We start from the raw sequence: 25,972 nt of genomic DNA, 5'->3' as shown, positions 1-25,972 counted from the left end.
TTTTTTAATCGTTTAGCGACCTCTGAAACAGCCAAACGTCATGAATGTTGCGTTTTTCTTTGTGATGACGTTGTAGAACATTAGCAGGTTCTAAAATGAACTGATTTTTTATCTTTCCAGCGTTATATCGGTCCGTTTCTCCTGGGACACAGAGCTAGGCTTTTATTAGCTTTTGATTTACTGTTATTAAATTGGACACAATTAGCAAATACGACCGCAACGTTCTGTTAAAGCTTTAAACCCAGAGCGAATAAATCTGAGCATAAATCTGTTCCTCGGACACGTTAAACCCAGAGTGTGTGTTTGGGAGTTTTGTGTCCGGGTCTCATTTATATGATTAGTGTGCGATCTTGAGAGATGCTGGACAACCGTGTGTGTGTGTGTGTGTGTGTGTGTGTGTGTGTGTGTGTGGTGCTGTCATGTCACAGTCCTTTTTGGCTTTGGAAGCTGTGAGTTAGGAAATGTCAGATTTATAAGTGAAGTGCAGGCGACTAACAGGAACCATGTGTGCTTCAGCCATCTGTCTGTCTGTCTCTCTCTTGCTCTCTCTCTCACTCACACCCCCCTCTCCACACTTCCCTTTCTCCCCTGTCTGTCTGTTTTTGTTTTCCAAACAAAGAGCCTTGTACAGGAAATTGTGGACTCTGGGAGCGTTCAGGAAGGCAGAGAGCAGATTTCCTGTTCAGACCCTACCTCAAAAAAAGGAAAGAAAAAAAAAAAGAAGAGAAAAAACCTTAAGGGAGCAAGAGAAGGAGTGGACGGGAGAGGAGAGACGGGATGAGAGAGGGAGGGTCAGTAATGTGTTAAACGGAGGAGAAAACACAGGCTGTAATTTCTCTCCCCTCCCTGGAGCTGGAAAAGAGAAAAAAAAGTTTGAAGCCTCGTGTCTTGACCATGAGTCGCGGTGAAACATGGACGAGCTGAGAGGAACAGAGACGAGGCGGAGGAGAGAAAACGAGAAGCTCTGGAGGTCCGGCTGAGAGGAAAGTTTGAAGAGGAAGACGTAGAGAGGGGAGAAAGACGAGGGTCAGGAGGGGCTGAGGAGTGAAAACCGCCTACAGGAAACCGACTCACCGAGTCTCCGAGTTACTTTTTCACTCCGCTTTTGTGTCTCTCGGGCTGAACAGAGGAGAGGAAAAAGTGTCCGATGTGGGGAGTGACGTCAGCCTGGTGCCTCTGAGCTCCAGAATTCCTCTCCCACTCCAACACTTCGGACTCTCGGCCACCATGTGAGCCCGATGTGACTTTTTTTTTTTTTTTTTTTTTGTTCCAGAATCTCTTTTTCTTTTTCTTGTTTCCTTTTCTTTTCTCCTCGGCTCTGTATTTCCTCTCGACTTCAGAGTTCGTTCGCCCCTGATCTGGATAAAACCTTGAGCTCCTGATGAAGAATAAAGCTGCCAAGCAGAAGTCCAAGAGGAAAGGAAGTGAAAATGCGTTCGGCTGTGACCTGACCGAGCACCTCCAGAACTCGGGACATGACGGTAGAACTTTTATTTTGTCTCTTACTTTCTTTATTCCTTTCTCAACTCTTATCATACTGGCATACTGGGGACACACACACACACACACACACACACACACACAAAAAACACATCCTGCTTGCTCTTTTTCTCTCCTGCTCCCTTTGTGATGATGATGATGATGATGATGATGATGATGATGATGATGATGATGATTACTGGGATTTATTTATTTATTTATTTTTTAAAGCACCTCCTGGGGTGTTTTTTGTTTTTGTTTTCAGTCTTCCTTCACGTTTGGTTGGATCATATGGAATTATGATTTACTACTAAATCCTTCTGTCAGTAAGGTTTTTAGCATAATATAATAAAAGTTTTCAATTACATCACTAAATCAGCATTTTTAAAAGATATATTTCATGGTTTCCAGTTGTTTAGGAATGACAGAGACGTTATAAAGTGGCCTGGAGCAAAAAAAAAAAAAAAAAAAGTGTTTCAGGAGTTGTTTTTGAGTAAATCGGAATGTTAGGGCATGGACAATGACAGATTCACATTATTTTAGATATTTTAGACTTCCTGTGTCTGTACACACACACACACACACACACACACACACACACACACACACACACTCTTATACACAAGATTCCTGCTTAGGCTCCCTAAGGAGAGTGAAAAATAAACAAAAAAGAAAATCCGAGGAGGAGGAGGAGGAGGAGGAGGAGGAAGGAGAAGCCGAGCCGTTAGACGGAGACGGAGATGGAGTGGTGAAGTGTTTTCACTGCATGTCGTTCACCCTGATTGTCTTTTATTCTTGTTATTGGCTATTTGTGGCATCTCGGTGTGGGCGACGCCCTCGTCCCCTCCCTTCAGCTCTGCGCCGCATGTGCTGTCTTCCCTGCCCCGCTGAATTGTGGGACGGCCATCATAATTGCAGGAAAGGATGAGAGGGTCAGAGCCGCCATTTTAGGCTGATCTCAGATCAGATCTCTGATAGTTTGATGTTTATATGAGAAATAGTCCAGAAGCAGCGAGCTGAACTGAGATCAGTGAGCAGACTGGCGTGGTCGTGATTGTGGTTGTGATTGAGACTTTATTTGTTTTAGATTCTGCTTGCACACACACACACACACACACACACACACACACACACACACACACACACACACACACACACACACTGTTCATCTTGGCAGCCTCTCAGGACTTTTTTTTTTTTATTCAGCACAGAAAGATTGTGCCAAAAAATAACGCTGGTCCTTTTTTTAGTCGATCTGTTGCAGTAAGTACAGTTGTTAACTCGAGCTCTGTCTCACCGTCTGAACAAGCTTGGCATCAGTGAGACAGGGTGTGTGTCTGGTCATGTGACCTTTCAATCACACGATATTTAAGACAGGCACGTCTTTACCATGCTATACGTCTGTAATTACGTCCATATTACTGATGTGTTAAACTAGTGCACAATTCCGTACCCTGTCGACTGGATGACTGGAACAGGAAGACAGGAAGACAGGAAGACATGGAGCTCATAGCTCATTACGCCAGTCTTACTCACGCGACACTGACTGTTTATTAAGTTCCACATTAACCACAAAGTCCTGCTTAAGACATTTGAATGGTTTTAGTGTTGGTGTATATTCACAATATAGCAGATTTCTGTCTGTCTGTCTGTCTGTCTGTCTGTCTCTCTCTCTCTCTCTCTGTGAGGTCCTCATGTGTGTTTACTGTGGTTTGGATTTTCCAGTCACAGGACAGTGGGTCACTCTGTGGCAGAAACACGGTGTCTTTCTTTCACAAATAAACAACATTCACATTTCCCTGTTTCAGCATTTTTAAAAACTCCATTAGGTTTAATGAAATAATCATTTGGGAGTATACTGGTGTGAGTATACTGGTGTGAGTGTACTGGTATGAGTATACTGGTGTGAGTGTACTGGTGTGAGTGTACTGGTATGAGTGTACTGGTGTGAGTATACTGGTGTGAGTATACTGGTGTGAGTATACTGGTGTGAGTGTACTGGTATGAGTGTACTGGTGTGAGTATACTGGTGGGAGTGTACTGGTGTGAGTATACTGGTGTGAGTGTACTGGTGTGAGTGTACTGGTGTGAGTGTACTGGTGTGAGTGTACTGGTATGAGTATACTGGTGTGAGTGTACTGGTGTGAGTGTACTGGTATGAGTATACTGGTGTGAGTATACTGGTGTGAGTGTACTGGTGTGAGTGTACTGGTGTGAGTATACTGGTGTGAGTATACTGGTGTGAGTGTACTGGTGTGAGTATACTGGTGTGAGTATACTGGTGTGAGTGTACTGGTATGAGTATACTGGTGTGAGTATACTGGTGTGAGTATACTGGTGTGAGTGTACTGGTGTGAGTATACTGGTATGAGTATACTGGTGTGAGTGTACTGGTGTGAGTGTACTGGTGTGAGTGTACTGGTGTGAGTATACTGGTATGAGTGTACTGGTGTGAGTGTACTGGTGTGAGTATACTGGTGTGAGTGTACTGGTGTGAGTGTACTGGTGTGAGTGTACTGGTATGAGTATACTGGTGTGAGTGTGCTGGTGTGAGTATACTGGTGTGAGTGTGCTGGTGTGAGTATACTGGTGTGAGTGTGCTGGTGTGAGTGTACTGGTGTGAGTACTGGTGTGAGTGTACTGGTATGAGTATACTGGTGTGAGTGTACTGGTGTGAGTGTACTGGTGTGAGTGTGCTGGTGTGAGTATACTGGTGTGAGTGTACTGGTGTGAGTGTACTGGTGTGAGTGTGCTGGTGTGAGTGTACTGGTGTGAGTACTGGTGTGAGTGTACTGGTATGAGTATACTGGTGTGAGTGTACTGGTATGAGTATACTGGTGTGAGTGTGCTGGTGTGAGTATACTGGTGTGAGTGTGCTGGTGTGAGTATACTGGTGTGAGTGTACTGGTGTGAGTGTGCTGGTGTGAGTATACTGGTGTGAGTGTACTGGTGTGAGTGTACTGGTATGAGTGTGCTGGTGTGAGTGTGCTGGTGTGAGTATACTGGTGTGAGTGTACTGGTGTGAGTGTACTGGTGTGAGTATACTGGTGTGAGTGTACTGGTGTGAGTATACTGGTGTGAGTGTACTGGTGTGAGTGTACTGGTGTGAGTATACTGGTGTGAGTGTACTGGTGTGAGTGTACTGGTGTGAGTGTACTGGTGTGAGTGTACTGGTGTGAGTATACTGGTGTGAGTGTACTGGTGTGAGTGTACTGGTGTGAGTGTACTGGTGTGAGTATACTGGTGTGAGTGTACTGGTGTGAGTGTACTGGTGTGAGTGTACTGGTGTGAGTGTACTGGTGTGAGTATACTGGTATGAGTGTACTGGTGTGAGTGTACTGGTGTGAGTGTACTGGTGTGAGTATACTGGTGTGAGTGTACTGGTGTGAGTATACTGGTGTGAGTGTACTGGTGTGAGTGTACTGGTGTGAGTATACTGGTGTGAGTATACTGGTGTGAGTATACTGGTGTGAGTGTACTGGTGTGAGTATACTGGTGTGAGTGTACTGGTGTGAGTATACTGGTGTGAGTGTACTGGTGTGAGTATACTGGTGTGAGTGTACTGGTATGAGTATACTGGTGTGAGTATACTGGTGTGAGTGTACTGGTGTGAGTGTACTGGTGTGAGTATACTGGTGTGAGTGTACTGGTGTGAGTATACTGGTGTGAGTGTACTGGTGTGAGTGTACTGGTGTGAGTATACTGGTGTGACATGTGGATCAGGTGGTAGAGCGGGTCGTGCACTAATCGTAGGGTTGGCGGTTCGATTCCCAGCCCACATGACTCCACGTGACTCCACCTGACTCCACATGCCGAAGTGTCCTTGGGTAAGACACTGAACCTCAAGTTGCTCCCGATGGCAAGTTAGCGCCTTTGCATGGCAGCTCTGCTACCACTGGTGTGTGAGTGTGTGTGTGAGTGTGAATGGGTGAATGAGACACAGTGTAAAGCACTTTGGATAAAAGCGCTATATAAGTGCACCGTTTACCTATTGGATCATCCATGCCACCGTTTTGATGCTGAAACATTTAGTGTGTATGCGTGTGTCACGTTCAGCATGCTAAAGATTTTAGATTTGAGGTCAGTTTGTTTAGCTAATAGCTAATAGCTAAGGTTATCCACAGATTAATGCCTGTTACTATATCATTTGATGAATATGATGTTGTACCAGTTTTATTTATTTATTTATTTTAATCATACATAAATCTGTCATTTTATTAAATTCTTCTCTGTAGTAACTATGTAGTTAAACGGTAGGTTTATGATTGTTTCTGCACGAATGTCCGTTTAGCTACGTCCCCAGGGGTTAGCCTCAACTAAATTATCGACACTGTAGGTATATTTACATTTACATCAAACATCTGCCATATAAATAAATTTGTGACTTCTGGTGTTATAAAAATCAGCTGAGTATAAAATTGCTAGCTAGCAACAGTGGCTAATGTATCAATCATATGAACGTGTTTCATGCTTATAAGCAAAGGAGCATACATATTTAATCTGGTTGTAAAAATAAAAAAATAAAATAAAAGACATGCTAGTTAGCTACAAGAATACCTCTGCTATTGTTATTTTTATTATAATTCTTATATTTACTCACAATCTCCCCCCATTTACTTCACTTTGATGTCGGTTAAATATATGAAGCAGATGCTATTCTGCAAAATGAATACTCTTACAAACGAATTACTGCTCTATAAGACTGTAATGTACAGCTGTGTAGCGCTACTCTATCTCGTGGTCATTTCATCCTACTGCTTATGCAAGTTTCAGAAATGTGCGTGTCAGTGTCACGACACAGTAATAACAAAGTTATGTATATCTTCTTCGAACAGAAATGACAGAAAATCATCACCACGTGACTCCCAGACGTTTACCGCGTTACTAATCGAACCGTCGAGATGTTCTAATGTTCAGCCTGAGAAGTGTCAGAACAACCTTATGTCACTTGACTTGAGCGTGATGTCAACCTGACATCAGAACGGAACAAGGCGGTCTTTATGATGCTCGTTTGCTGAATCAAGCCTTTAGGTTTTTGCCCATCGACATAATGGTCCTGTAGGTGTCATGTAGCGTTATGAACCCCCGCCCTTCAAGTGTTATCATGCAAATACGCATATACAATATGCAAATCAATCCTGCAACAAAGCACAGTTCTTCATGCCAATAGTCATTCATTCCAGTTATGTTCCATGAATATCGGTCTATTTTAGAGATTATACATTAGAAATTGCTAAAATGAATACAGATGCTGATTTTGTGCTCTGACACGTGACGGGTCACGGGGTTTGTTTTCATATAACAGCAAAATGTGATTAAATAATGAGACCATGACGTCGTAGCTGCAGAAAACCTGGACAGGAAGTGAGTTTTATTCCTTGCGACCGCTAACTATCTTGAAGCAATAACGTTTTCTACATTTCCGCACAGTTCTGATATCCTACAACGATGATTTTAACCACAAAAAAAAAAAAAAAATCAAATACAACTAAATATCTGTTATTTCTTTACTTGTGTACATTTCTGTTGCTTCTTACTCAGTATACTCGGGTTTCTTTTTTTTGTAGCATGGCGTAGCCTGATTAAAGGTCGATGATGTCATAGGTATCGCCAAACAATCAAGTAAAACAGAGGTCTAGCCATCTTGCCGTAGTTCCTCTGAAGCAGTGCGAGTGTGAGGTGATGCTGGAGGCAGATTGTGCTGAGTTGTGAAATTACTTTCCGTATGACATCAGCGAAGAAACACGGCTCTGCTCGGATTTTCACACACTTGTGGGTGTTTTTAATGCATTTAAAACTCTACAGTTTGTATTTGCATTTCTTTTATATTTATACATATATATATATATATATATATGTGCATTTGTTTCACAGCACACCTTTAGTTTTCTTTTCTTTACTGTCGAGGAAACGAGATGCCGTGTAAAGCAACAGCAGGAACACCAGTATTAGAATTAAAGCTCAAATTGAACTCTTTTTTTTTTCCTCTTAACCTCAAAACCAGAATTTATTCTTTAAATGCATGACTGGAACTCAAATGGAACCCAAAGTGCTACAGATTATAAATAACATGAGCAAGTATGTTAGCTATTTATTCCAAATGAACGATAATAACTAGAAAACACACATTTAAGCTTTTTTTTTATTTTTATTTTTTTTTCTACACATGATGGCGTGTATTTATTTTCATCCACAAGCAGAACTTTGCGGACGTATTGCAAATTCCTTTGGATGTACGCGTGGTGGGGTTTTTTTTCCCCCTCAGCTGCACATTGGAAATTTTTTTGTGGTACAAAATTTACACTTGACCTCCCCCTGAGACTCGTTTTAGTGCCGACTTAATGACGAAAAAAAAAAAAATCATTCTCTTTATTTAAAGATCCCTATCCTAAGAGCTGTGCGTTTCCTCCAACCCGGTGTTGTGAATGTTCAGTAATTAGCTCTAATTTACTTCAACATAAACAGACGACTTCACTCAGACCCTGGCTAAATACTGTGATTTACTTTATTCCTAATATATATGAACAAAATCTCTGAAGTGTTATGAAACCTCCGTGATCGCATACAAGTGTAATTAAGTGTTCAGCATTCAGTACATCAACACTGCAGCTACACACACTGAGCAGAAACATAACGTTAAGTACAAACAACGGAGCACTAAAGATAAAAGATTATAAATACACATGGTGTTGCAGCAAAATTGTACATTTTCAATTAAATGTAGTGTAGAGGTTAGGGAGACGAATATAAACACTTATGAACAGTACAGCATGACTGATATAACGTGGAATTAAATATAAAATGTATAAAGCGTACAGTACGGTGAATTCTCTCATCCCAGATCATTCAAAATAGTTTTCTGTGTTCAGAATAACTGCAAGTTTACAATCTCCTTGATCGGGTATGCGTTTAAACTGTTCTCAGTGTAGACCTGATGTAAATGTTTTGTAAACTTTATATAGACTCAGTGTAGAGTGTTGTAAACTTTATATAGACTCAGTGTAGAGTGTTGTAAACTTTATGTAGACTCAGTGTAGAGTTGTTGTAAACTTTATGTAAACTCGGTGTAGAGTGTTGTAAACTTTATGTAAACTTGGTGTAGAGTGTTGTATACTTTATGTAAACTTGGTGTAGAGTGTTGTAAACTTTATGTAGACTCAGTGTAGAGTTGTTGTAAACTTTATGTAGACTCAGTGTAGTTGTTGTAAACTTTATGTAGACTCAGTGTAGAGTTGTTGTAAACTTTTTGTAGACTGTAGACTCAGTGTAGAGTTGTTGTAAACTTTTTGTAGACTCAGTGTAGAGTTGTTGTAAACTTTATGTAGACTCAGTGTAGTTGTTGTAAACTTTATGTAGACTCAGTGTAGTTGTTGTAAACTTTATGTAGACTCAGTGTAGTTGTTGTAAACTTTATGTAGACTCAGTGTAGAGTTGTTGTAAACTTTTTGTAGACTCAGTGTAGAGTGTTGTAAACTTTATGTAGACTCAGTGTAGAGTTGTTGTAAACTTTATGTAGACTCAGTGTAGAGTTGTTGTAAACTTTATGTAGACTCAGTGTAGAGTTGTTGTAAACTTTATGTAGACACCAACAAAGACTCACCGCATTACAACTGACAAAGACACACAGCATAACAACTACACAACCTATAACACTTTTTACACTTTATGTAGACTCAGTGTACACTTTATTTACACTTTATGTAGACTTTATTTACACTGTGTAGACTCACTGTACACTTTATTTATACTTTCTGTAGACTTTAATTACACTGTTATGTAGACTCAGCGTACACTTTATTTACACTTCATGTAGACTTTATTTACACTTTATTTACACATTATTTACACTTTATTTACACATTATTTACACTTTATGTACACTTTATTTATACTTTATGTAGACTTTAATTACAATTTTATGTAGACTCAGCGTACACTTTATTTATACTTCATGTAGACTTTATTTACACTTTATTTACACATTATTTACACTTTATTTACACATTATTTACACTTTATGTACACTTTATTTATACTTTATGTAGACTTTAATTACAATTTTATGTAGACTCAGCGTACACTTTATTTACACTTCATGTAAACTTTATTTACACTTTATTTACATTTTACGTAGACTCACTCACTATGTAGAGTTTATGTACATTTTACGTAGACTTTATGTAGACCTGTTTTTACTTTAAGTAGACGTCACGGCTGTAGGAGTGTGTAGGACGCGAGTGAGAGCCCAATGGCATTTTTCCAAATACACTATTGTATGAGAGGAAGCGTCACCGGTAAGAGCAGCACCAAGGCCTCTGGGTGTGTCGGCCTTCCTCTGAAACAAACAAACCATTCTGAACTTCCTGCTCTGACCTTCTGCAGGACCAACGGCACAAAGACACACTGTGTTACTACTACAAACCAACAAAGACACAAAGCATTACAACTACACATCGACAAAGACACACAGTTGGATTGAAATTCATTAATGGTTATTTTGCCCACTGCGCTGCTGAACTCTGGGTTGTGATTGGTCGGCTCTGACGGTAGTGCAGCTGCAAATCAGTGGTTTATATTAATGCACTCATTCTGATACGTTGTTGTTGTTGTTTTTATAGTAATAAATAGATAATAATTGTAATAAAAATTGTAATAAATTATAAACAGTCAAATTTTATATGAAAAACATATGAATGTTGTCATGGTAACAGGTTTGGCTGTAGTTAAATAAGTTGCTGAGGAAATAACAAATATTGAGACACTGATTGACTGAAATCCCAGACGTGTCACTCTGTGACAGCTAGCTGACTAGCCGGCTAGGTAAGTTTGCTAATGTGATATTATGGGATGGTGGAAGGACATGGGGGTGTGTCCAAGCTACAGACTCATGCATATTCATACAGAAGTATTTTTGAACACAGGTGAATTCTACTTTATTTCATTTTCCAATTTTATTTCATTTTAAACGCATTTTAAACTCATACTTTCAGCAAATCAAGAATTTGAAGACTTTCACGCTTCCGTATGCCTGCTGCACCAATTTCTGCTTTATCTATCTATTTCATAAAGAAAATTATAAATTTGTTATACATTAGCAGTATGACAATATTCAGGTATAGAGATATCCCACAATAAGGAAAAGCCTTGACTTTAAAAAACAAACAATTATTCCCAGGTGAAAATAGCACAAATACAGTCATGTGCAAAAATAAGTACATCCCATGGAAATTGTTGGCTTTATAAATATATATGTAATATATATATTAGCGATTAGAACCTTCTTAGGGAGTGCAGGTGAAACCTGTTTTATTTATACCCCTCTAATATCTAGTGTCTGGTGTTCCCTTAGCTATTGAGGTGTGTGGAGTCATCATACCAAGATCTAAAGAGTTCTATAAGGCCTTCAGAAAAGAGGTTGAGTTTGGCGTAGACCAAAGACAGCTTTTCAGGAGAAGCACCTCATACCAACTGTGAAGCACGCTGGTGGAAATGTTATGGTTTGGGGTTGCTTCACTGCCTCAGGTACTGGACAGCTTGCATGCATTGTTTGAACTATGTATTCTGCATCATATCAAAGAGCGCTTGAAGATAACGTGAGGCCGTCTGTCCGAAACTTGAAGCTGAACCGAATCGAAAGCTGATCATAAGCACACAAGCTAAAGGGGGCAATACTAGCTTCTGAAGCCAAGGGTGTACTTACTTTTTCCACAGAATAATATCACATCTGTTTAATCTTTCTGTTGAATAAATGATTGAAAATGTAAATTTTCCTTTGTTTTCAAGTATATCAACTTCATTAATAGGCACCGTTTCAAAGAGCATCATATATTTGCTCGTCCAAATACGTAAAAAAAAAATAAAATAAAAAAACCCGTCATTTTCCATGGGGAAAATGCGCTTATTGTTTCACATGACCGTATATATTTTTCTACATTATTCAAAGAAATGAATACTTCATTAAAGAGCATTTTACATTAGAAGACGTAACACTACATGCAGCTGCAGTCACGCACTAAAAGCTGGGACGCTGTGCTGTAGTGCACACAGTTTACAAAAGAGTAAATATTGTAATGAGAAAATACTTTCTGTCCAATCCTGGCTCTTTTTCAGAGAACGTCCCTCGTTAACACGAGCCTGTGTGAGCTGAAACCAGACGCTTTATACACAGCGTTATTTCTCCCAGCACTCCATTTTAATACCGCCACTAAACTTTACGGAGCGTATGAGAGAGCCTCTGAGAGAGTTTACAGTATAATACACACGGCCAGATGGGAACAAGCATGCGGCGATATCAGATATTCAAATGATAATCATTTCCGTATCATTTCCAAACTGCAGCTCAGAAGATTATTATAGCATTGCATTTATTTATTTCATTAATTCATTATTTTCACCAATTTCTCCATTTCCTCATACACATAAAAAGAAGCGATGGTCAATCAGGTAAATTATCCAGCGGTGTACTAGCAATTAATGAGTTGCTGACTCACAAAATCCACGTTTAATCTTTAAAGATGAGCAAAATATAAAAATAATAATAATACAATTTTACCAGAAATACTTTTGAATAAAAACAGTATTGCATTTAAAATGACAGCTACATCATTCAAACATTAATCCTCAGTCATATCATTATCAGTCAGATTCTGCCTCCATCTTATTGTTTTTGCTGTATTTTTTATTTTTATTTTTTTTTGCCGGATTGTTTTATTATAATATGATTATTTCTTCTTTGTACTAACTCTCTGGTGACAATTACAGCATTGTATTTATAAAATTGCTTCATCACTAAAGCATTATTCTTCAGTCCCAGCCTCAGCTGCGCCACCGTGTTTTTGCTTATTCCTTTATTCTTTTCTTTAAATATTTTTTTCAATGATAATAATTCCCCCTTTTTTTTTTAATCACAGCTCACAGCAATATTGCTTTTTTAAAATCTCTAAAAGATCATTCCTCCGTCACAACATCGGTGTTGCCTCCATGTTGTTGGGTTTTTTTTCCCTACAAACCCCTCGTCTGGTGTAATTTATGGGGTTGTCATGTCTCCGAGCGGGACACACCATATGCTAAATCTGATGAGACTCAGGAGCACAAATGGTCCAAAAAATGATTGCGTCCGTCTGTAGACACTGTAGATTTGCCGTGAACACGGTGAGACAGAGAGAGAGAGAGAGAGAGAGCGAGAGCGAGAGAGAAAGGGATTTTAGAAATGCTCGCTGTTCACAAACGCGATATTGTGTGTGAAGAATATTGAAATAAATTACAGGTAATTATCACCACACACCTGGATGTGAATAAACCTCATCAAAACTCCTCTGTAAAGAAGTTCTTCTTCAGCTTCGTGTTTAATAAACAAATAGAACGCTTTTATGTTCGCAGTTTTACGTCTTTTTATCAGCTCTAAAGCAACACGTCATCGTCCACAATCTCTACTCAGAATTTCCCTCCAAATGTTTGAACTCTTCGACAGTCCCTGCGAAGTTTACGTTACATTTACATTTGCCATTTTTAAAACTATTAGAAGGAAAAAAAAAAAAACCTACCAATATTTACATTTACACTTCATTAAACTCATTCATTACCTTCATTTGTTCAACGATTTAAACATCCAAGACCTACTGCATGTGTATATATTTGTATATTGTGTATATATATATATATATATATATATATATATATATATATATATATATATTCTTATTCGACTCATCACCGACGCATGCAGATTTTAATCATAACTTACATTAACAACATGAATTCACTGAACTTTAAATGTGCCAATATGTCAAAAATATCACCTCACAATATATGAGCAAACACATTATTGCACATTTGTGCTGCACAATATACACCACGGTACTGAGATTACTTAATGACATGCCAGGAAATGTTGGCTTTAAGTGAATTAAAATATTTAATATGTTATTTAACATAAAAAGGAGGAAATGTGAAACATTCAGGACCAGCATGACCAAAACACACACACACACACACACACACACACACACACACACACACACACACACCTATCAATGTGTGCATTAATATTAAAATCTGTTCATTAAAAGAATGAAATATGAATAAATTTTAATAAATAAATATAAATAAATGAGACCCACATATTTTGCCTAGATATTTTTGAGGTTTAAAATAAATAAATAAATAAAACATCTCTATACTGACTTACACGAGGAAATTGACTTTTTATTGATTTTTCCTGTAATGGTGTTTAATTTTGCTTCCATATTGGTGACGTGTTGTTTCCTGGGATTTTGATGATGACGGACATGATGGTTATCGTCACCGTTTTCTCAACACCATGTTTCATATGTGAACAAAAAAAAAAAAAAGCACTTGGCATAATTTCATGAACTGACAACATCGTTACGATCCCTTAGCTCATTTGCATATGCTAATAAACGTTTAAAAGAAATCAGTATGTTTCATACTGATATGAGCAAAGGACGAAAATACATTAGGGAGCAACTGAAATCTGGCTTCTATTATTATTATTATTATTATTATTATTATTATTATTGTTATTATTGTTATTATTGTTGTTGTAACCACTAATTCTAATAAAGTCATATTCAGAAGGTAAATCCTAATATTTGCGTTTTTCAGATTTCTTTGGATATTTTTTTCCAAATTAAATTAGTGCAGAGTAAATCATAAAACCTTTTTAAAAGGCAAGGACAGAGCGATGAGCTAAACGATCATTACAGTTATAATGAAGGACATGCAATGAGACCACACACACTCACACACTCACACACACGCTCGCACTCACACTCGCACACACGGTTTATGAGACAAGCAGCCTAAGTGCTTTCTATCGTTTACTTTATTCCCTCACACATTTACTTCTTCTTCCTCTCCTGCTATTTCTGCTTCTCAGCTGCTCTCACACATCCTGCCCTCACACACACACACACACACACACACACACACACACACACACACACACACACACACACACACACACGTGTGCTATCTTTATGGCCGTTGAACTGAGTGCCTCTTCGCTTAACCATGAGCCTGTTCTCCGAGTGCTGGGGCGGATAAAGGGATCATATTTGTTTGATCAGAGTTTACACAAAAAATAACAAATTTGTAAAATGGTTTAGAGCGCAGCTGCTTTAATAAATCTTCACTGAGGGGAAAAAATATTTTTTAATTATTACATATTAATCTATAAAACTATAGTAAGAGCAGGTGAAGTAACAGATTCTTTTGTGACTTTACACACAAAATATTTACATTTGTTAACAAAGTGCCAACAAGAGTGCTTTATAAATACATTTTTATAAAAAAAAAATTTTTTCGTCACTTGAAGCACAGAAGCGCGAGGCTTGATCAGGGATGAAAACTCAGACGTGATGAAACGATCCCGAAAAAGATTTACTCTGGGGTTTTTTCTCCACAACTTAATGTGACAACGAAAGACGTTTTTAATTCGCAGCTTTAGTGTTCAGTTTCGTGGAGTGAATGGCAGACCTGCTACTCTAAATGGATATCACTTGACCTATAAAAGTCTTTCCGAGGTAAGCGGCGGTACAGTAATGTGTGCGGACGCTACAGTACACGACAGTACATTCCCTCCATCTTCTCATCATGCGTTCAACTTTTTAAAAGGAATAATCGCTCAGATTAGAAGTCACTGGCAGCCTGGAGATCATTCAGATGACTGAAGATGGCTTTGGATCATTTTCAATTCGTATGAAAAGTTAAGCCACGATAGCTTTCGGACTGGCTACACAACTGCACTATTTCACCATGTAGTATTAGCACATTTATAGAAGGGGTGTATTTATTTATAATCGCACTGTCCGGTGTCACCCAGATGAGGACGGGTTCCCTTTTGAGTCTGGTTCCTCTCGAGGTTTCTTCCGTCGCCCATTAAGGATAGATTCGTACATTTAAAATCTATACCTTGAACCGATATACTTCTCTGAAGCTGCTTCGTTGTTAAAAGCGCTACACAGATTGAGTTGAACAGAGCTGAATGGAAAATGTATAAAGTGTCCCAACATTTTAGTTCATTTCTGCCTTTCTCTACAGAAAACACGCTCGCCGTTTAATGGATAAAGAGTCATAGCGCTACGCTAAATAGGCGGCGTTATCGTACGCTAATATTCGGATTAAGACGCCGTTTTAAGCGTGTAGTGCTGGGATGATTTATACGATCATGTTGTTATGTTTATGTATTTAATATCCGCCTCGAACGTCACTCTCCGTCACATCTTAAGTGGATTTGCGGTCAAAACACACATCTCGGCCTGAAATATCGCTTTAAGTTAGCGTTCCCTCACTAGATTAGCTCTTGTTTGCTAATTCGTTTGTCTTACCGGGTTAGCTTTGGTCTGCTAGTTCGCTTTCACTCACCGGGTTTGTGTTTATTTGCTAAACGTGAATGTTTGAAACAGTCTAGTTCTGAGTGTCAGGGATGAAAAGCATCGTCATGGTGATTGAGCAGTAATAATTGGGGAAATTGTGGTGAAGTTCAAGTAAACAGAGTCCTGCAGAGGGATGATGTACTTTTTTGTAGGCTAACCCGGAAGTTAGCATCGCCGTGGTTCTTCACTCTCGACCCTGCATTCCTGCAGAGAATATTAAGCTCCGTGACCAGCAAAAGTTTATGACTCTTACACGTTTTGTTCATCAAGATAATCTTCACAAATGAATGTTGAAGCCTGAATACAGTTCTGTGTGAAAAGCTAAACTTCGACGTCACCACCGCTAAGCTTCCAACAACTCTTTCAGCCTTTATTTAAAAAACAAAACAAAACACTACAGCTGGAAAATACTATAAACTCGATAAGATCTACAAGTTGGAATAGTTTGAATTGGTGATAGCGTGAGAATAAACACAACGACACCCTTGTAGTCTCATTTAACCACTTGTTAGCGAGCGCAGCCATCTTGAAAGCTGCGTGTTGTGCGCGTGTTCGGTGAGTGAGGTATTACTGATGTACTTCATGTTGTATTTGAAAAATACAAACAATGGTGTTAAACACAGGCCTTATTTTCAGGCATTTAACCACAAAACCCTTTCAAAAAAACCCACTGACTTTGGGACATCGGAGCCGGAAGTGCTAAAATGCTAACTAGCCGCTAGTTATGTAGGTTTCACTCACTGAGGTTGAATTCTGCATCACTGAGACACACCTCAGTTTGTGTGAGTAGCACTAAATACAGAACACAGCCCAAAGTCATGAAGCTAATCGAGCAGAAAACGTGCCAGTAAACGCTGGTGATGGAGACGTGGGCGGGTTTAATGTTCTCAGTAGTCAGTGGGGAGGAGAAGCGAGAGGGAACTGGGGTAGTACAGGCTCTGCGTCATGCTACGTGGACTAGCAGCTGTCTCTGTATGATTTATTTATTCTTTTATTTATATTTGTGTCTCAGTTCCTCAGGTTCTGAAGACGTGTGCAGAGTTTATCGAGAAGCACGGCATCGTTGACGGAATCTACAGACTCTCAGGAATCACCTCCAACATCCAGCGCCTCAGGTCAGAGGTCACGGGCTCCAAAAGCGCTGATGTTATGCTTGGGCTGATATTAACGCTTCGTGTTGCACTAATTGTGTATACTTTTGCCATTTAGCATGTTTATGAGGTTAAGTTAGATTTCACTCACAAGCTAGTTAGCTTCCTCTCACTGGTTTAGCTTTTGTTTGCTAGTTAGCTTTCTCTCTCTCAGTGGATTAGCTTTTGTTTGCTAGTTGTGGTTCACTCACTGGATTAGCTTTTGCTCTTTAAATTAGTGTTTATGTATTCGGTTATCTGTTATTTGCTAAGCTTAAAAAGGATAGTTTTGAACAAAACTTAACAATTAAAAGTTGGAGTGATTGGTCAGCATTTATTAGCTCCTCCCACTTTAGATCAAAAAAGAGGGAAAAGTCCTTAGAGAGAAATCAGATTTAACAGCTGAACAGTTCCTGTTAGCTTTAGTTTGACGTTAACCTTCACCTTAACTTGACATTAACCTTCACTCACTGTGTTAGCTTTGGTTTAACGTTAGCTTTCACCTTAGCTTGACATTAGCTTTCATTCACTGTGTTAACTTTAGTTTGACGTTAGCTTTCACCTTAGCTTGACGTCAGCTTTCACTCACTGTGTTAGCTTTGGTTTGATGTTAGCTTTCACCTTAGCTTGACGTTAGCTTTCACTCACTGTGTTAGCTTTGGTTTAACGTTAGCTTTCACCTTAGCTTGACGTCAGCTTTCACTCACTGTGTTAGCTTTAGCTTGACGTTAGCTTTCACTCACAGTTTTAGCTTTGGTTTGATGTTAGCTTTCACTCACTGTGTTAGCTTTAGTTTGCTAGCTTCCTCAAATGTTAATGTTGTCATTTTCTAGTTGTGTAACGACACAGTGTTTTATAGTACATGTTGATCTTCACCTGAAAAACTGTTTCACCGTGTTGCGTTAAACTGAACTGAACTAACGTGTGTGTATGTGTGTGTTTGTGTGTAGGCAGGAGTTCAGCTCAGAGCAGAGTCCCGACCTCACTAAGGAAGTGTATCTGCAGGACATCCACTGCGTCGGCTCGTTGTGTAAGCTGTATTTCAGGGAGCTGCCCAACCCGCTGCTCACCTATGAACTCTACCAGAAATTCACTGTGAGTCAGGACACCACGGAGCCTTCACCTCACGTCACGTCAGAATTACGCTAATTACAGCTTTCTGTCTTCGCTTAACTCATAATTATAGGGTGGGACCCGAAAGTGTGTGACGTTACGTTACAAACAAAATACAAACAAAACACCTGGTATAACCAGATAAAACGTGTTAGGAGTGTAGTGTAAATTTAAAAACCCTCATCATACACTGTATAGCATAACTAGCGTCATTTAGACTTTAGATGGAACTTTCACAACCATTAATATTAATCACATCCTACACACTTGTATACCATTTATATACTTATATACCATTTATGTGTACTTTGCTAATATCTGTGAATCCTGTAAAGCTAATGCTAACTGTATATCTATATGATCGACACCTTATTTAACTGCTAATATGCTAATATATCTTGCTTTTGTTTATTATTCTATATCTTTTTTTAAAAAACTAATACTCGTATATAGATTTGCGCTATATCTACGAAATCTTTTGCTAGTGCTTGTATATTTGTTCACCTTTTTCTAAAACATTTAATTCATAATATTTAAAAAATATTTTTAAATGTTTTGCTAGTGTATCTCCTTGGCTTCTGGAAGACGTTAGGTGTGCATAACAAATAATTTACATAAAATTTGCATATAAAAATACATGAATGGGTTTTTAATATTACGTTCAAATTGTTTAATATTTAATTACGAGTTAATATTGATATTTAATAATTTTATTTTAAAAAATTTTATTCAAATGTAGGAATTTACTCATGTTTGTGTATTTTGTATACTTATTATTATACTATTTATCTCTATTAAGCTTTTTGTTGATTATTGTGTATATTTATAGAGATTTTATACAGTATGTATATTAAGCTGTGGGTACGTACTGTGCATGTTTATAAGTAACCTTTGTTCCTATATTTTAAAAAAAAGCTTTGCTAATGCTTATATATCTTCTATCTTTCAAACTATTTCGCATATGCTAATTTATGTAAATGTATGTAAGCAGCATGGAGTTGTTATGTCCGAAGGTAGCGTATGGAACAGCAGTAAAACGAACACGTGTGCATCACGTCAGACTGTAAATATTACAGGACAACATTTTGTGCACGCAGGACGCCGTGTCGGTTAAAGAGGAACATGAGCAGCTCAAGAACATTCAGCACGTCATCAAAGAGCTTCCCAGCCCTCATTTCAGGTAAAAACACCTGTAATACACTGCAAGTCTTTGTACTGTCGTTCACTTACACAATTAACACCTGCACTTTAGATATTAATAATAAACTTTTAGATCAGTGCTGGCGTGGACTTGAGATCTCTGATATCTCCTTCTGTGTGTTGTCAGAACTCTGGAGTACCTGGTGAAGCACCTGGCTCACCTGGCCACCCTCAGCCACCAGACCAACATGCACACACGCAACCTGGCCCTGGTCTGGGCTCCCAACCTGCTCCGGTCAGAAAAGAACAACAATCATTGCTTTTATTTTATTATACAGTATATATTCTATTATTATATGATATCAGGTCTTAATAAAAATAATAATAATAATAATAACAACAAAAAAACAACAACAACTATTATTATTATTATTATTATTATTATTTTTATTATTATTTTGACATTTAAACTGACCACATATTCTGAAATAATACATTTAAAAATATTTCTGAATAATTATTTTTTTGTATTTGATTTGAAATGTTCTTTTATTATATATTCTTTATTACTTTGTATATTATTATTTCTAAATATATTATATTTGATATGATATTGCATTATATTATAGTAGTCACGTGGCGTGAGATGTTATAGCGCGTGTGTAACACATGTAATAGGAGTAATCATGTGTGCAGCTCGAAGGAGATCGAGGTGTCGGCGTGTAACGGTGACGAGGCCTTTCTGGAGGTTCGGGTTCAGCAGTCAGTGGTGGAGTTCATCCTGAATCACACAGAGCAGATCTTTAACCCCGGAGCCAATCCACCGAGACCCCCGAAAGAAGGTTCGTTCACTCGTTTAGTATGACTCCATCTTATATACGTTTACATTTATTCACCTTTTTTTAATGTAAAGGTAAAAACCCCTCAGTTTCATAAATACCAGGTCAGGATTCAGGGGTTTCAGATTTAAACTCACAACCTACAGGCCAATAACGCAGAGCCTCAGAGCGTCTGAGCCTCACCGCGGAGCCACGGCTGCCTCGGTGATTATGGCGGTCAAAAAAGAAAAAGCGCCCTTAAGGGAGGAGGTGTTAAAACAATGAAATTAGACTCGGAGCCAAAAATACAGCACAAAAACACTGGGCTGAGATCCAGCAGCAGCACAAACAGGTAGCGACCGTGTCTGAGTACGAGTCCGAATGATTGTGGAGTGGTGATGGTGTGGAGATTTAAATCGACACGAACCAGATTACGCCTCATCATATAAACGGACACACACTACATAATAATATTAATAATAATAATAATAATAATAATAACAGAATAGAACTTTAAAGTTTCGACAGTTTGTAAAACAACTACAATACAGTGAAGTGCAAAAGTTTTCACACCCTTAAAACAAATAGAATATTATCGAAATTTAGTGTCGTGCAGGAAGGTCGTGACCTTAGCTTATTTTCTCTCCTTATGTTTGTCGTGTTGCAGCACCCACGTTCCACTGTTAACGTTTCTGGAATATTATTTTTGTAAGAAAATCATGTTTTAATCATAAACCATAGAGGATGCAAACTTTATGGTTTACGTGCAACTTTACATGCAAAATAGACGTCAGGAATAAGGAGTAAGTAAAGTAAATACATGGATAAAAAGATAAAAAGACAAGCTAGCGTTAACGATAATAACGTAGAGGAATCTGCAACGGCTCTTCTTTATTTGTTCGTTTGTTTTTCTGTTTATGAGCTACGGTATTTATGGAAAGTGTTTCTTCACTTGTATTTACATACAGTGCGAATAATCACGTATATTTATTACGATTCCACCACGTTACCAGATTCTACCAGAACATCTTTATCAGTAAATTGAAAACGGTTCTCGGAGCGCTCTAAAGTCGCTGTGTTGCCAGTTATTGATTTGTTTAATAAAGTCGGTCGAGCGGGATTCATCATTCACGACGCTTATTACTGTTTAAACCAAATAACTAAAGTATGAGTTATTTTATTACTGCAGTGTTAATACAAATTTTCATACCCATTCCCATTGCTTTGTTAAATATTTTGTCCCATATCCTGGAACTTGGTTCCCATGTGTGCAGCGTTCCACTCTACAATCCTGTTGTATTATCATTATCGTTATATAGTAACCTTGTTTTTTTATCACGTTGCTCTGAATGATGTGTCTCAGAATGTTTATTGAGTAGACATTACACTCTAGGTAATATACGCAACAGTTCACTCTGACGTGTGTGTGTGTGTGTGTGTATGTGTGTATGAGTGCAGGTGCAGCTGTAATGTGTGTGGAGAAGTACGCTACGCTGCCGGCGGTGAGTCAGTGTCCACCGATGAAGCTGATGAGTCTGGAGGAAGCTCAGGCTCGATCACTCGCTCCCAATCACCCGGCGAGAACCGAGCGACTCAGAGAGAACAGCCTTCCCGACACCAGCACCGCTGCCATGTACCACACTGTTATAGAGCTTAGTGAGAGCAAGTATGCCTCCCACACACACACACACACACACACACACACACACAATTTTGTTATATAGGGACCACATTTGTGGATCCCGGGAACACTGGCAGCAAGCAGGAATACACCCTGAAAGGCACTTTTTGTTTTTATCGTTATGGGATTGAAGGATGAAGATGAAGTTGTTTTTCGTGTAAAACACAGTGGGAGATGTAAACTTTTGTTCAACAGACAATTTCAGTGACATGTAGAATGACACAAAAAAAATAAACAAAAGATAAGTAAACTAAAATATTAAGAGACAAAAATGTCCCCATTTCTCCCCACTTTTCTTTATGGAGACCTTTCAAATGTCCCCACTTTTCTTTATTATAGAGACCTTTCAAATGTCCCCACTTTTCTTTATTATAGAGACCTTTCAAATGTCCCCACTTTTCTTTATTATAGAGACCTTTCAAATGTCCCCACTTTTCTTTTTTATAGAGACCTTTCAAATGTCCCCACTTTTCTTTATTATAGAGACCTTTCAAATGTCCCCACTTTTCTTTATGGAGACAATCCAAATGTCCCCACTTTTCTTTATTATAGAGACCTTTCAAATGTCCCCACTTTTCTTTTTTATAGAGACCTTTCAAATGTCCCCACTTTTCTTTATTATAGAGACCTTTCAAATGTCCCCACTTTTCTTTATGGAGACAATCCAAATGTCCCCACTTTTCTTTATGGAGACCTTTCAAATGTCCCCACTTTTCTTTATTATAGAGACCTTTCAAATGTCCCCACTTTTCTTTTTTATAGAGACCTTTCAAATGTCCCCACTTTTCTTTTTTATAGAGACCTTTCAAATGTCCCCACTTTTCTTTATTATAGAGACCTTTCAAATGTCCCCACTTTTCTTTATGGAGACAATCCAAATGTCCCCACTTTTCTTTATGGAGACCTTTCAAATGTCCCCACTTTTCTTTATGGAGACAATCCAAATGTCCCCACTTTTCTTTATGGAGACCTTTCAAATGTCCCCACTTTTCTTTTTTATAGAGACCTTTCAAATGTCCCCACTTTTCTTTATTATAGAGACCTTTCAAATGTCCCCACTTTTCTTTATTATAGAGACCTTTCAAATGTCCCCACTTTTCTTTATGGAGACAATCCAAATGTCCCCACTTTTCTTTCAAATGTCCCCACTTTTCTTTCAAATGTCCCCACTTTTCTCTATAGAGACCTTTCAAATGTCCCCACTTTTCTTTATAGGGACCTTTAAAATGTCCCCACTTTTCTGTATCGAGACCTTTCAAACGTCCCCACTTTTCTATTTTGGGCCTGTGTTGGATAATAATCTGTACAGTGTTGGGAGCACCATGTTCATATATAAACATGTCAGAATATTTACTGTACACACACACACCCACACACACACACACACACACACACACACACACACTTAAACAAACTGGTTCCACTTATCTTGTTCGTTATAAGTGTACTAAAAATTTGGCTTTCAATGTCATTGTTATTTTAAACCTTTTGTTACACCCACTTGTATATACCTACAGTACACACACACACACCTGTCAAACATCATACACACAAACTCACTATATACACAAAGCTGCATGTTTATCAGGTCTACCTGGCACATAGGTCACCATGTAGGTGAAAAATTACTGACTGCGGCCCATTTACTGCTCTGCACAACGTGCTCTGACAGATAATAGAAAGGCACCACCAGGTGCACTAAATCTTTATTTATATAGCAATCTATTCCATTTTTAGAACAATATCTCAAGGTGCTTAATATGTAAATGATCAAAGGACTTTACTGAAACAACTTAAAAAATTATTAAACAATGACAAATTATATATCAAAGATTTTTTTGTTATTTTTTCATAAATATAAATGTCTCAGGCTAAACAAGGTTTTGGTCTGAATTTAAAAGTATCTTTAGAGCTGTAGAGCGTTCCTAATGTTCTCTGGAACGCTATTCCTGAGTTTTTAATATTTTACATTCACGCTCAACAATAAAAGTAATCTCAGCTCATGTGCATTTGATCTAATATATTTCATTCTTATGTAAATTAAATCCTGCAAAAGTGACGACAGCATTTCCATTCTACTTTGACCATTTTCCACTCTTCCACTCCATTTCTTTCTCTGTTTATCGTGACAGGAGTAAGAAGAATGCCTGCCTGTAAGGTCTCTTTCCCAAAACGTGTCGGGAAATGGCGTGTACCTCCGATAGACGAACGATTTAGCTTCTCTCACACTTCACTGGAGCTCAATGTCTCCATCTTTCCAACTGAACAGTCATGAACTCTCAGAAGTCTCAGAAATTTCGGATCAGGCCTCGTATACCCAAAAATATCCAGAACCTTTCATCACAGACATGTGAGGTACACGCCTGAGCTTGATGCCTGGGTTGTCTTTCGGAGATGTAATGATGTGTTCGTCTCCAACAACAGGAGGAAATTCTCTGGAAAGTCGAAGAAGTGGAAGTCCATCTTCAGTCTGGGTCGATCCGTCGCTGACGGCAAGGGGAAGCTGAGTCGCAATGGGAGCGTGTTCATGAGAGCGCAGAACGCCTCAGGTATGGCGTGCGTGTGTCTGTGTGTCGTGTGAAAGTGACAGGAATTTTAAGAAAGAAAAAAAAGGTGGGTTAGTTTCACGGGAAAATGTCTTGTCATGTCGCCTCAGGGAGTTTTTCCCTCTCCACTGTCACCTCAGAATGGTTCACTTCAGGGATCTAATCATACACCTGGATTTCCGTAGAGCTGATGTCTATTGTTAAAAGTGCTGTACAAATAAAATTAATATGGAAATTCAAATGAAATGCAGGTTGCTGATTGGTCAGTTTAAGCGTATGCATGTGTAGAGGAAAATAAAGGTTAGGGTTCATCACTATAGACTCCAGCTGAGAGATATCTTAAGGTAACGCCTAGCTCGTAATGGAGCGATTATTGAATTTCACTCCCGATATTTGATTAATACCTAAAGATAAAGTGTTCAGGTTTAATACCCAAGTAGTGTCGGGTGAATTACTGAGGAAATGTGATCCGGTACAACTAAAGGCATTAACGTAATCTAAAGGTAATACAATCTTTTATATTACTTAATACACTAAACGCATCGGATCATCGGACTACTTCTAATCTAATCTAATCTAACCGCTTTAATTAATTTCATTACACTTGTGTAGAACAATCTCATAGCCTGCTGTTTATATATATATATATATATATATAAAATATACAAAAGGAAAAAGAAACGTACTCAGAAAGGTACATACTGAAGGGAAAAGTTTGTTAAACTTGAATGCTGAAACGAGTACACGCAGGTGATTTGTCTTGCAGGTACACGCAGGTGATTAACATGTTAAGATTAAACAAAACCTCATAATAGGGACACATCCTTTCTGGCAGATCTGAAGCACGTATTTGGACAGAGTGCTCTTTCTCACATTAGCAATAGATTTGAAGCCGCACACGTAGGGCTGCTGTCTGGTTCCTGGCTGTAATAAGAAAATTACGATGCAAGAAAATGAAGGGGGTGTGTGTGTGGGGGGGGTGGGGGGGGTGGGGGGGGGGTAGTAAGTAATCTGACTATATGAATTTTTCTGCGTCCGTCACTAGCGAACACTGGACGCTAATTACGGTTGAAGGATTGAGGGATTTTGAGAACGAGAGAATTTCTGTAAAAAGGAAAGGAGTAAAGACTTGCTTTGCTTTGGAGTGTTTGGACGTTTGAAATGACACGTATCTGATGTTGGAAAAAAAAAAAAACCCAACCCTTTTTATCCGCTGCTTCCTTTTCCTTTTCCTTCCCTCTCCGTATCAGAGAGCTTCAAGAGAGAATTTGACTTTCATTACTCAATGTTAATGGCGTCTAAAAATCTAATAAGATGTGCGGTCACACATCATTATCGGAGTCATAATGTGTAATTTCACACGGCGTTAAACAGATGTGCTTTTGAAACATAAAATGGAGACAATTCTTTTTCCTTCCTTCCTTCCACAGAAAAGACCGGGATACGGCCGTCCAAGAGCATGGACTCCCTCTGCTCGCTGCCAACAGGTGGAGCTACAACACAACCCCATGAGCACGAAATAACCCACACTCTCCATTGTGTATATGTTTAAATACTGGATTCTGTACAAGTGGGGGTAAAAAAAAACCCTGTGAAAAGTGCAGAGTGTACTGTACAGAGTGTACTGTTAGCGTTTGTATGTGTGAAGTGGTACAGAAACAATCAACGG

At 38.6% G+C, this 25,972-nt stretch overlaps 1 protein-coding gene across 1 annotated transcript in view; it reads left to right on the top strand.

Moving 5' to 3' along the window:
* The first annotated feature begins 232 nt into the window (after window positions 1-232).
* arhgap31 (Rho GTPase activating protein 31) overlaps window positions 233-25,972 on the top strand; it is a 32,830-nt gene continuing 7,090 nt past the window's right edge. Inside the window, exons 1-9 of the mRNA XM_017460140.3 lie at window positions 233-1,481; window positions 16,888-16,990; window positions 17,956-18,100; window positions 19,216-19,298; window positions 19,446-19,553; window positions 19,955-20,100; window positions 21,535-21,742; window positions 24,182-24,306; window positions 25,734-25,790. Coding sequence (XP_017315629.1) covers window positions 1,382-1,481; window positions 16,888-16,990; window positions 17,956-18,100; window positions 19,216-19,298; window positions 19,446-19,553; window positions 19,955-20,100; window positions 21,535-21,742; window positions 24,182-24,306; window positions 25,734-25,790 — 1,075 coding nt within the window. The 5' untranslated portion in view covers window positions 233-1,381. The remainder of the gene's footprint in view (window positions 1,482-16,887; window positions 16,991-17,955; window positions 18,101-19,215; window positions 19,299-19,445; window positions 19,554-19,954; window positions 20,101-21,534; window positions 21,743-24,181; window positions 24,307-25,733; window positions 25,791-25,972) is intronic.

The sequence above is a fragment of the Ictalurus punctatus genome, chromosome 28 (genome assembly GCF_001660625.3).
Source record: "Ictalurus punctatus breed USDA103 chromosome 28, Coco_2.0, whole genome shotgun sequence".
Lineage (NCBI taxonomy): Eukaryota > Metazoa > Chordata > Actinopteri > Siluriformes > Ictaluridae > Ictalurus > Ictalurus punctatus.
This window is presented reverse-complemented; position numbering and strand designations above follow the sequence as displayed.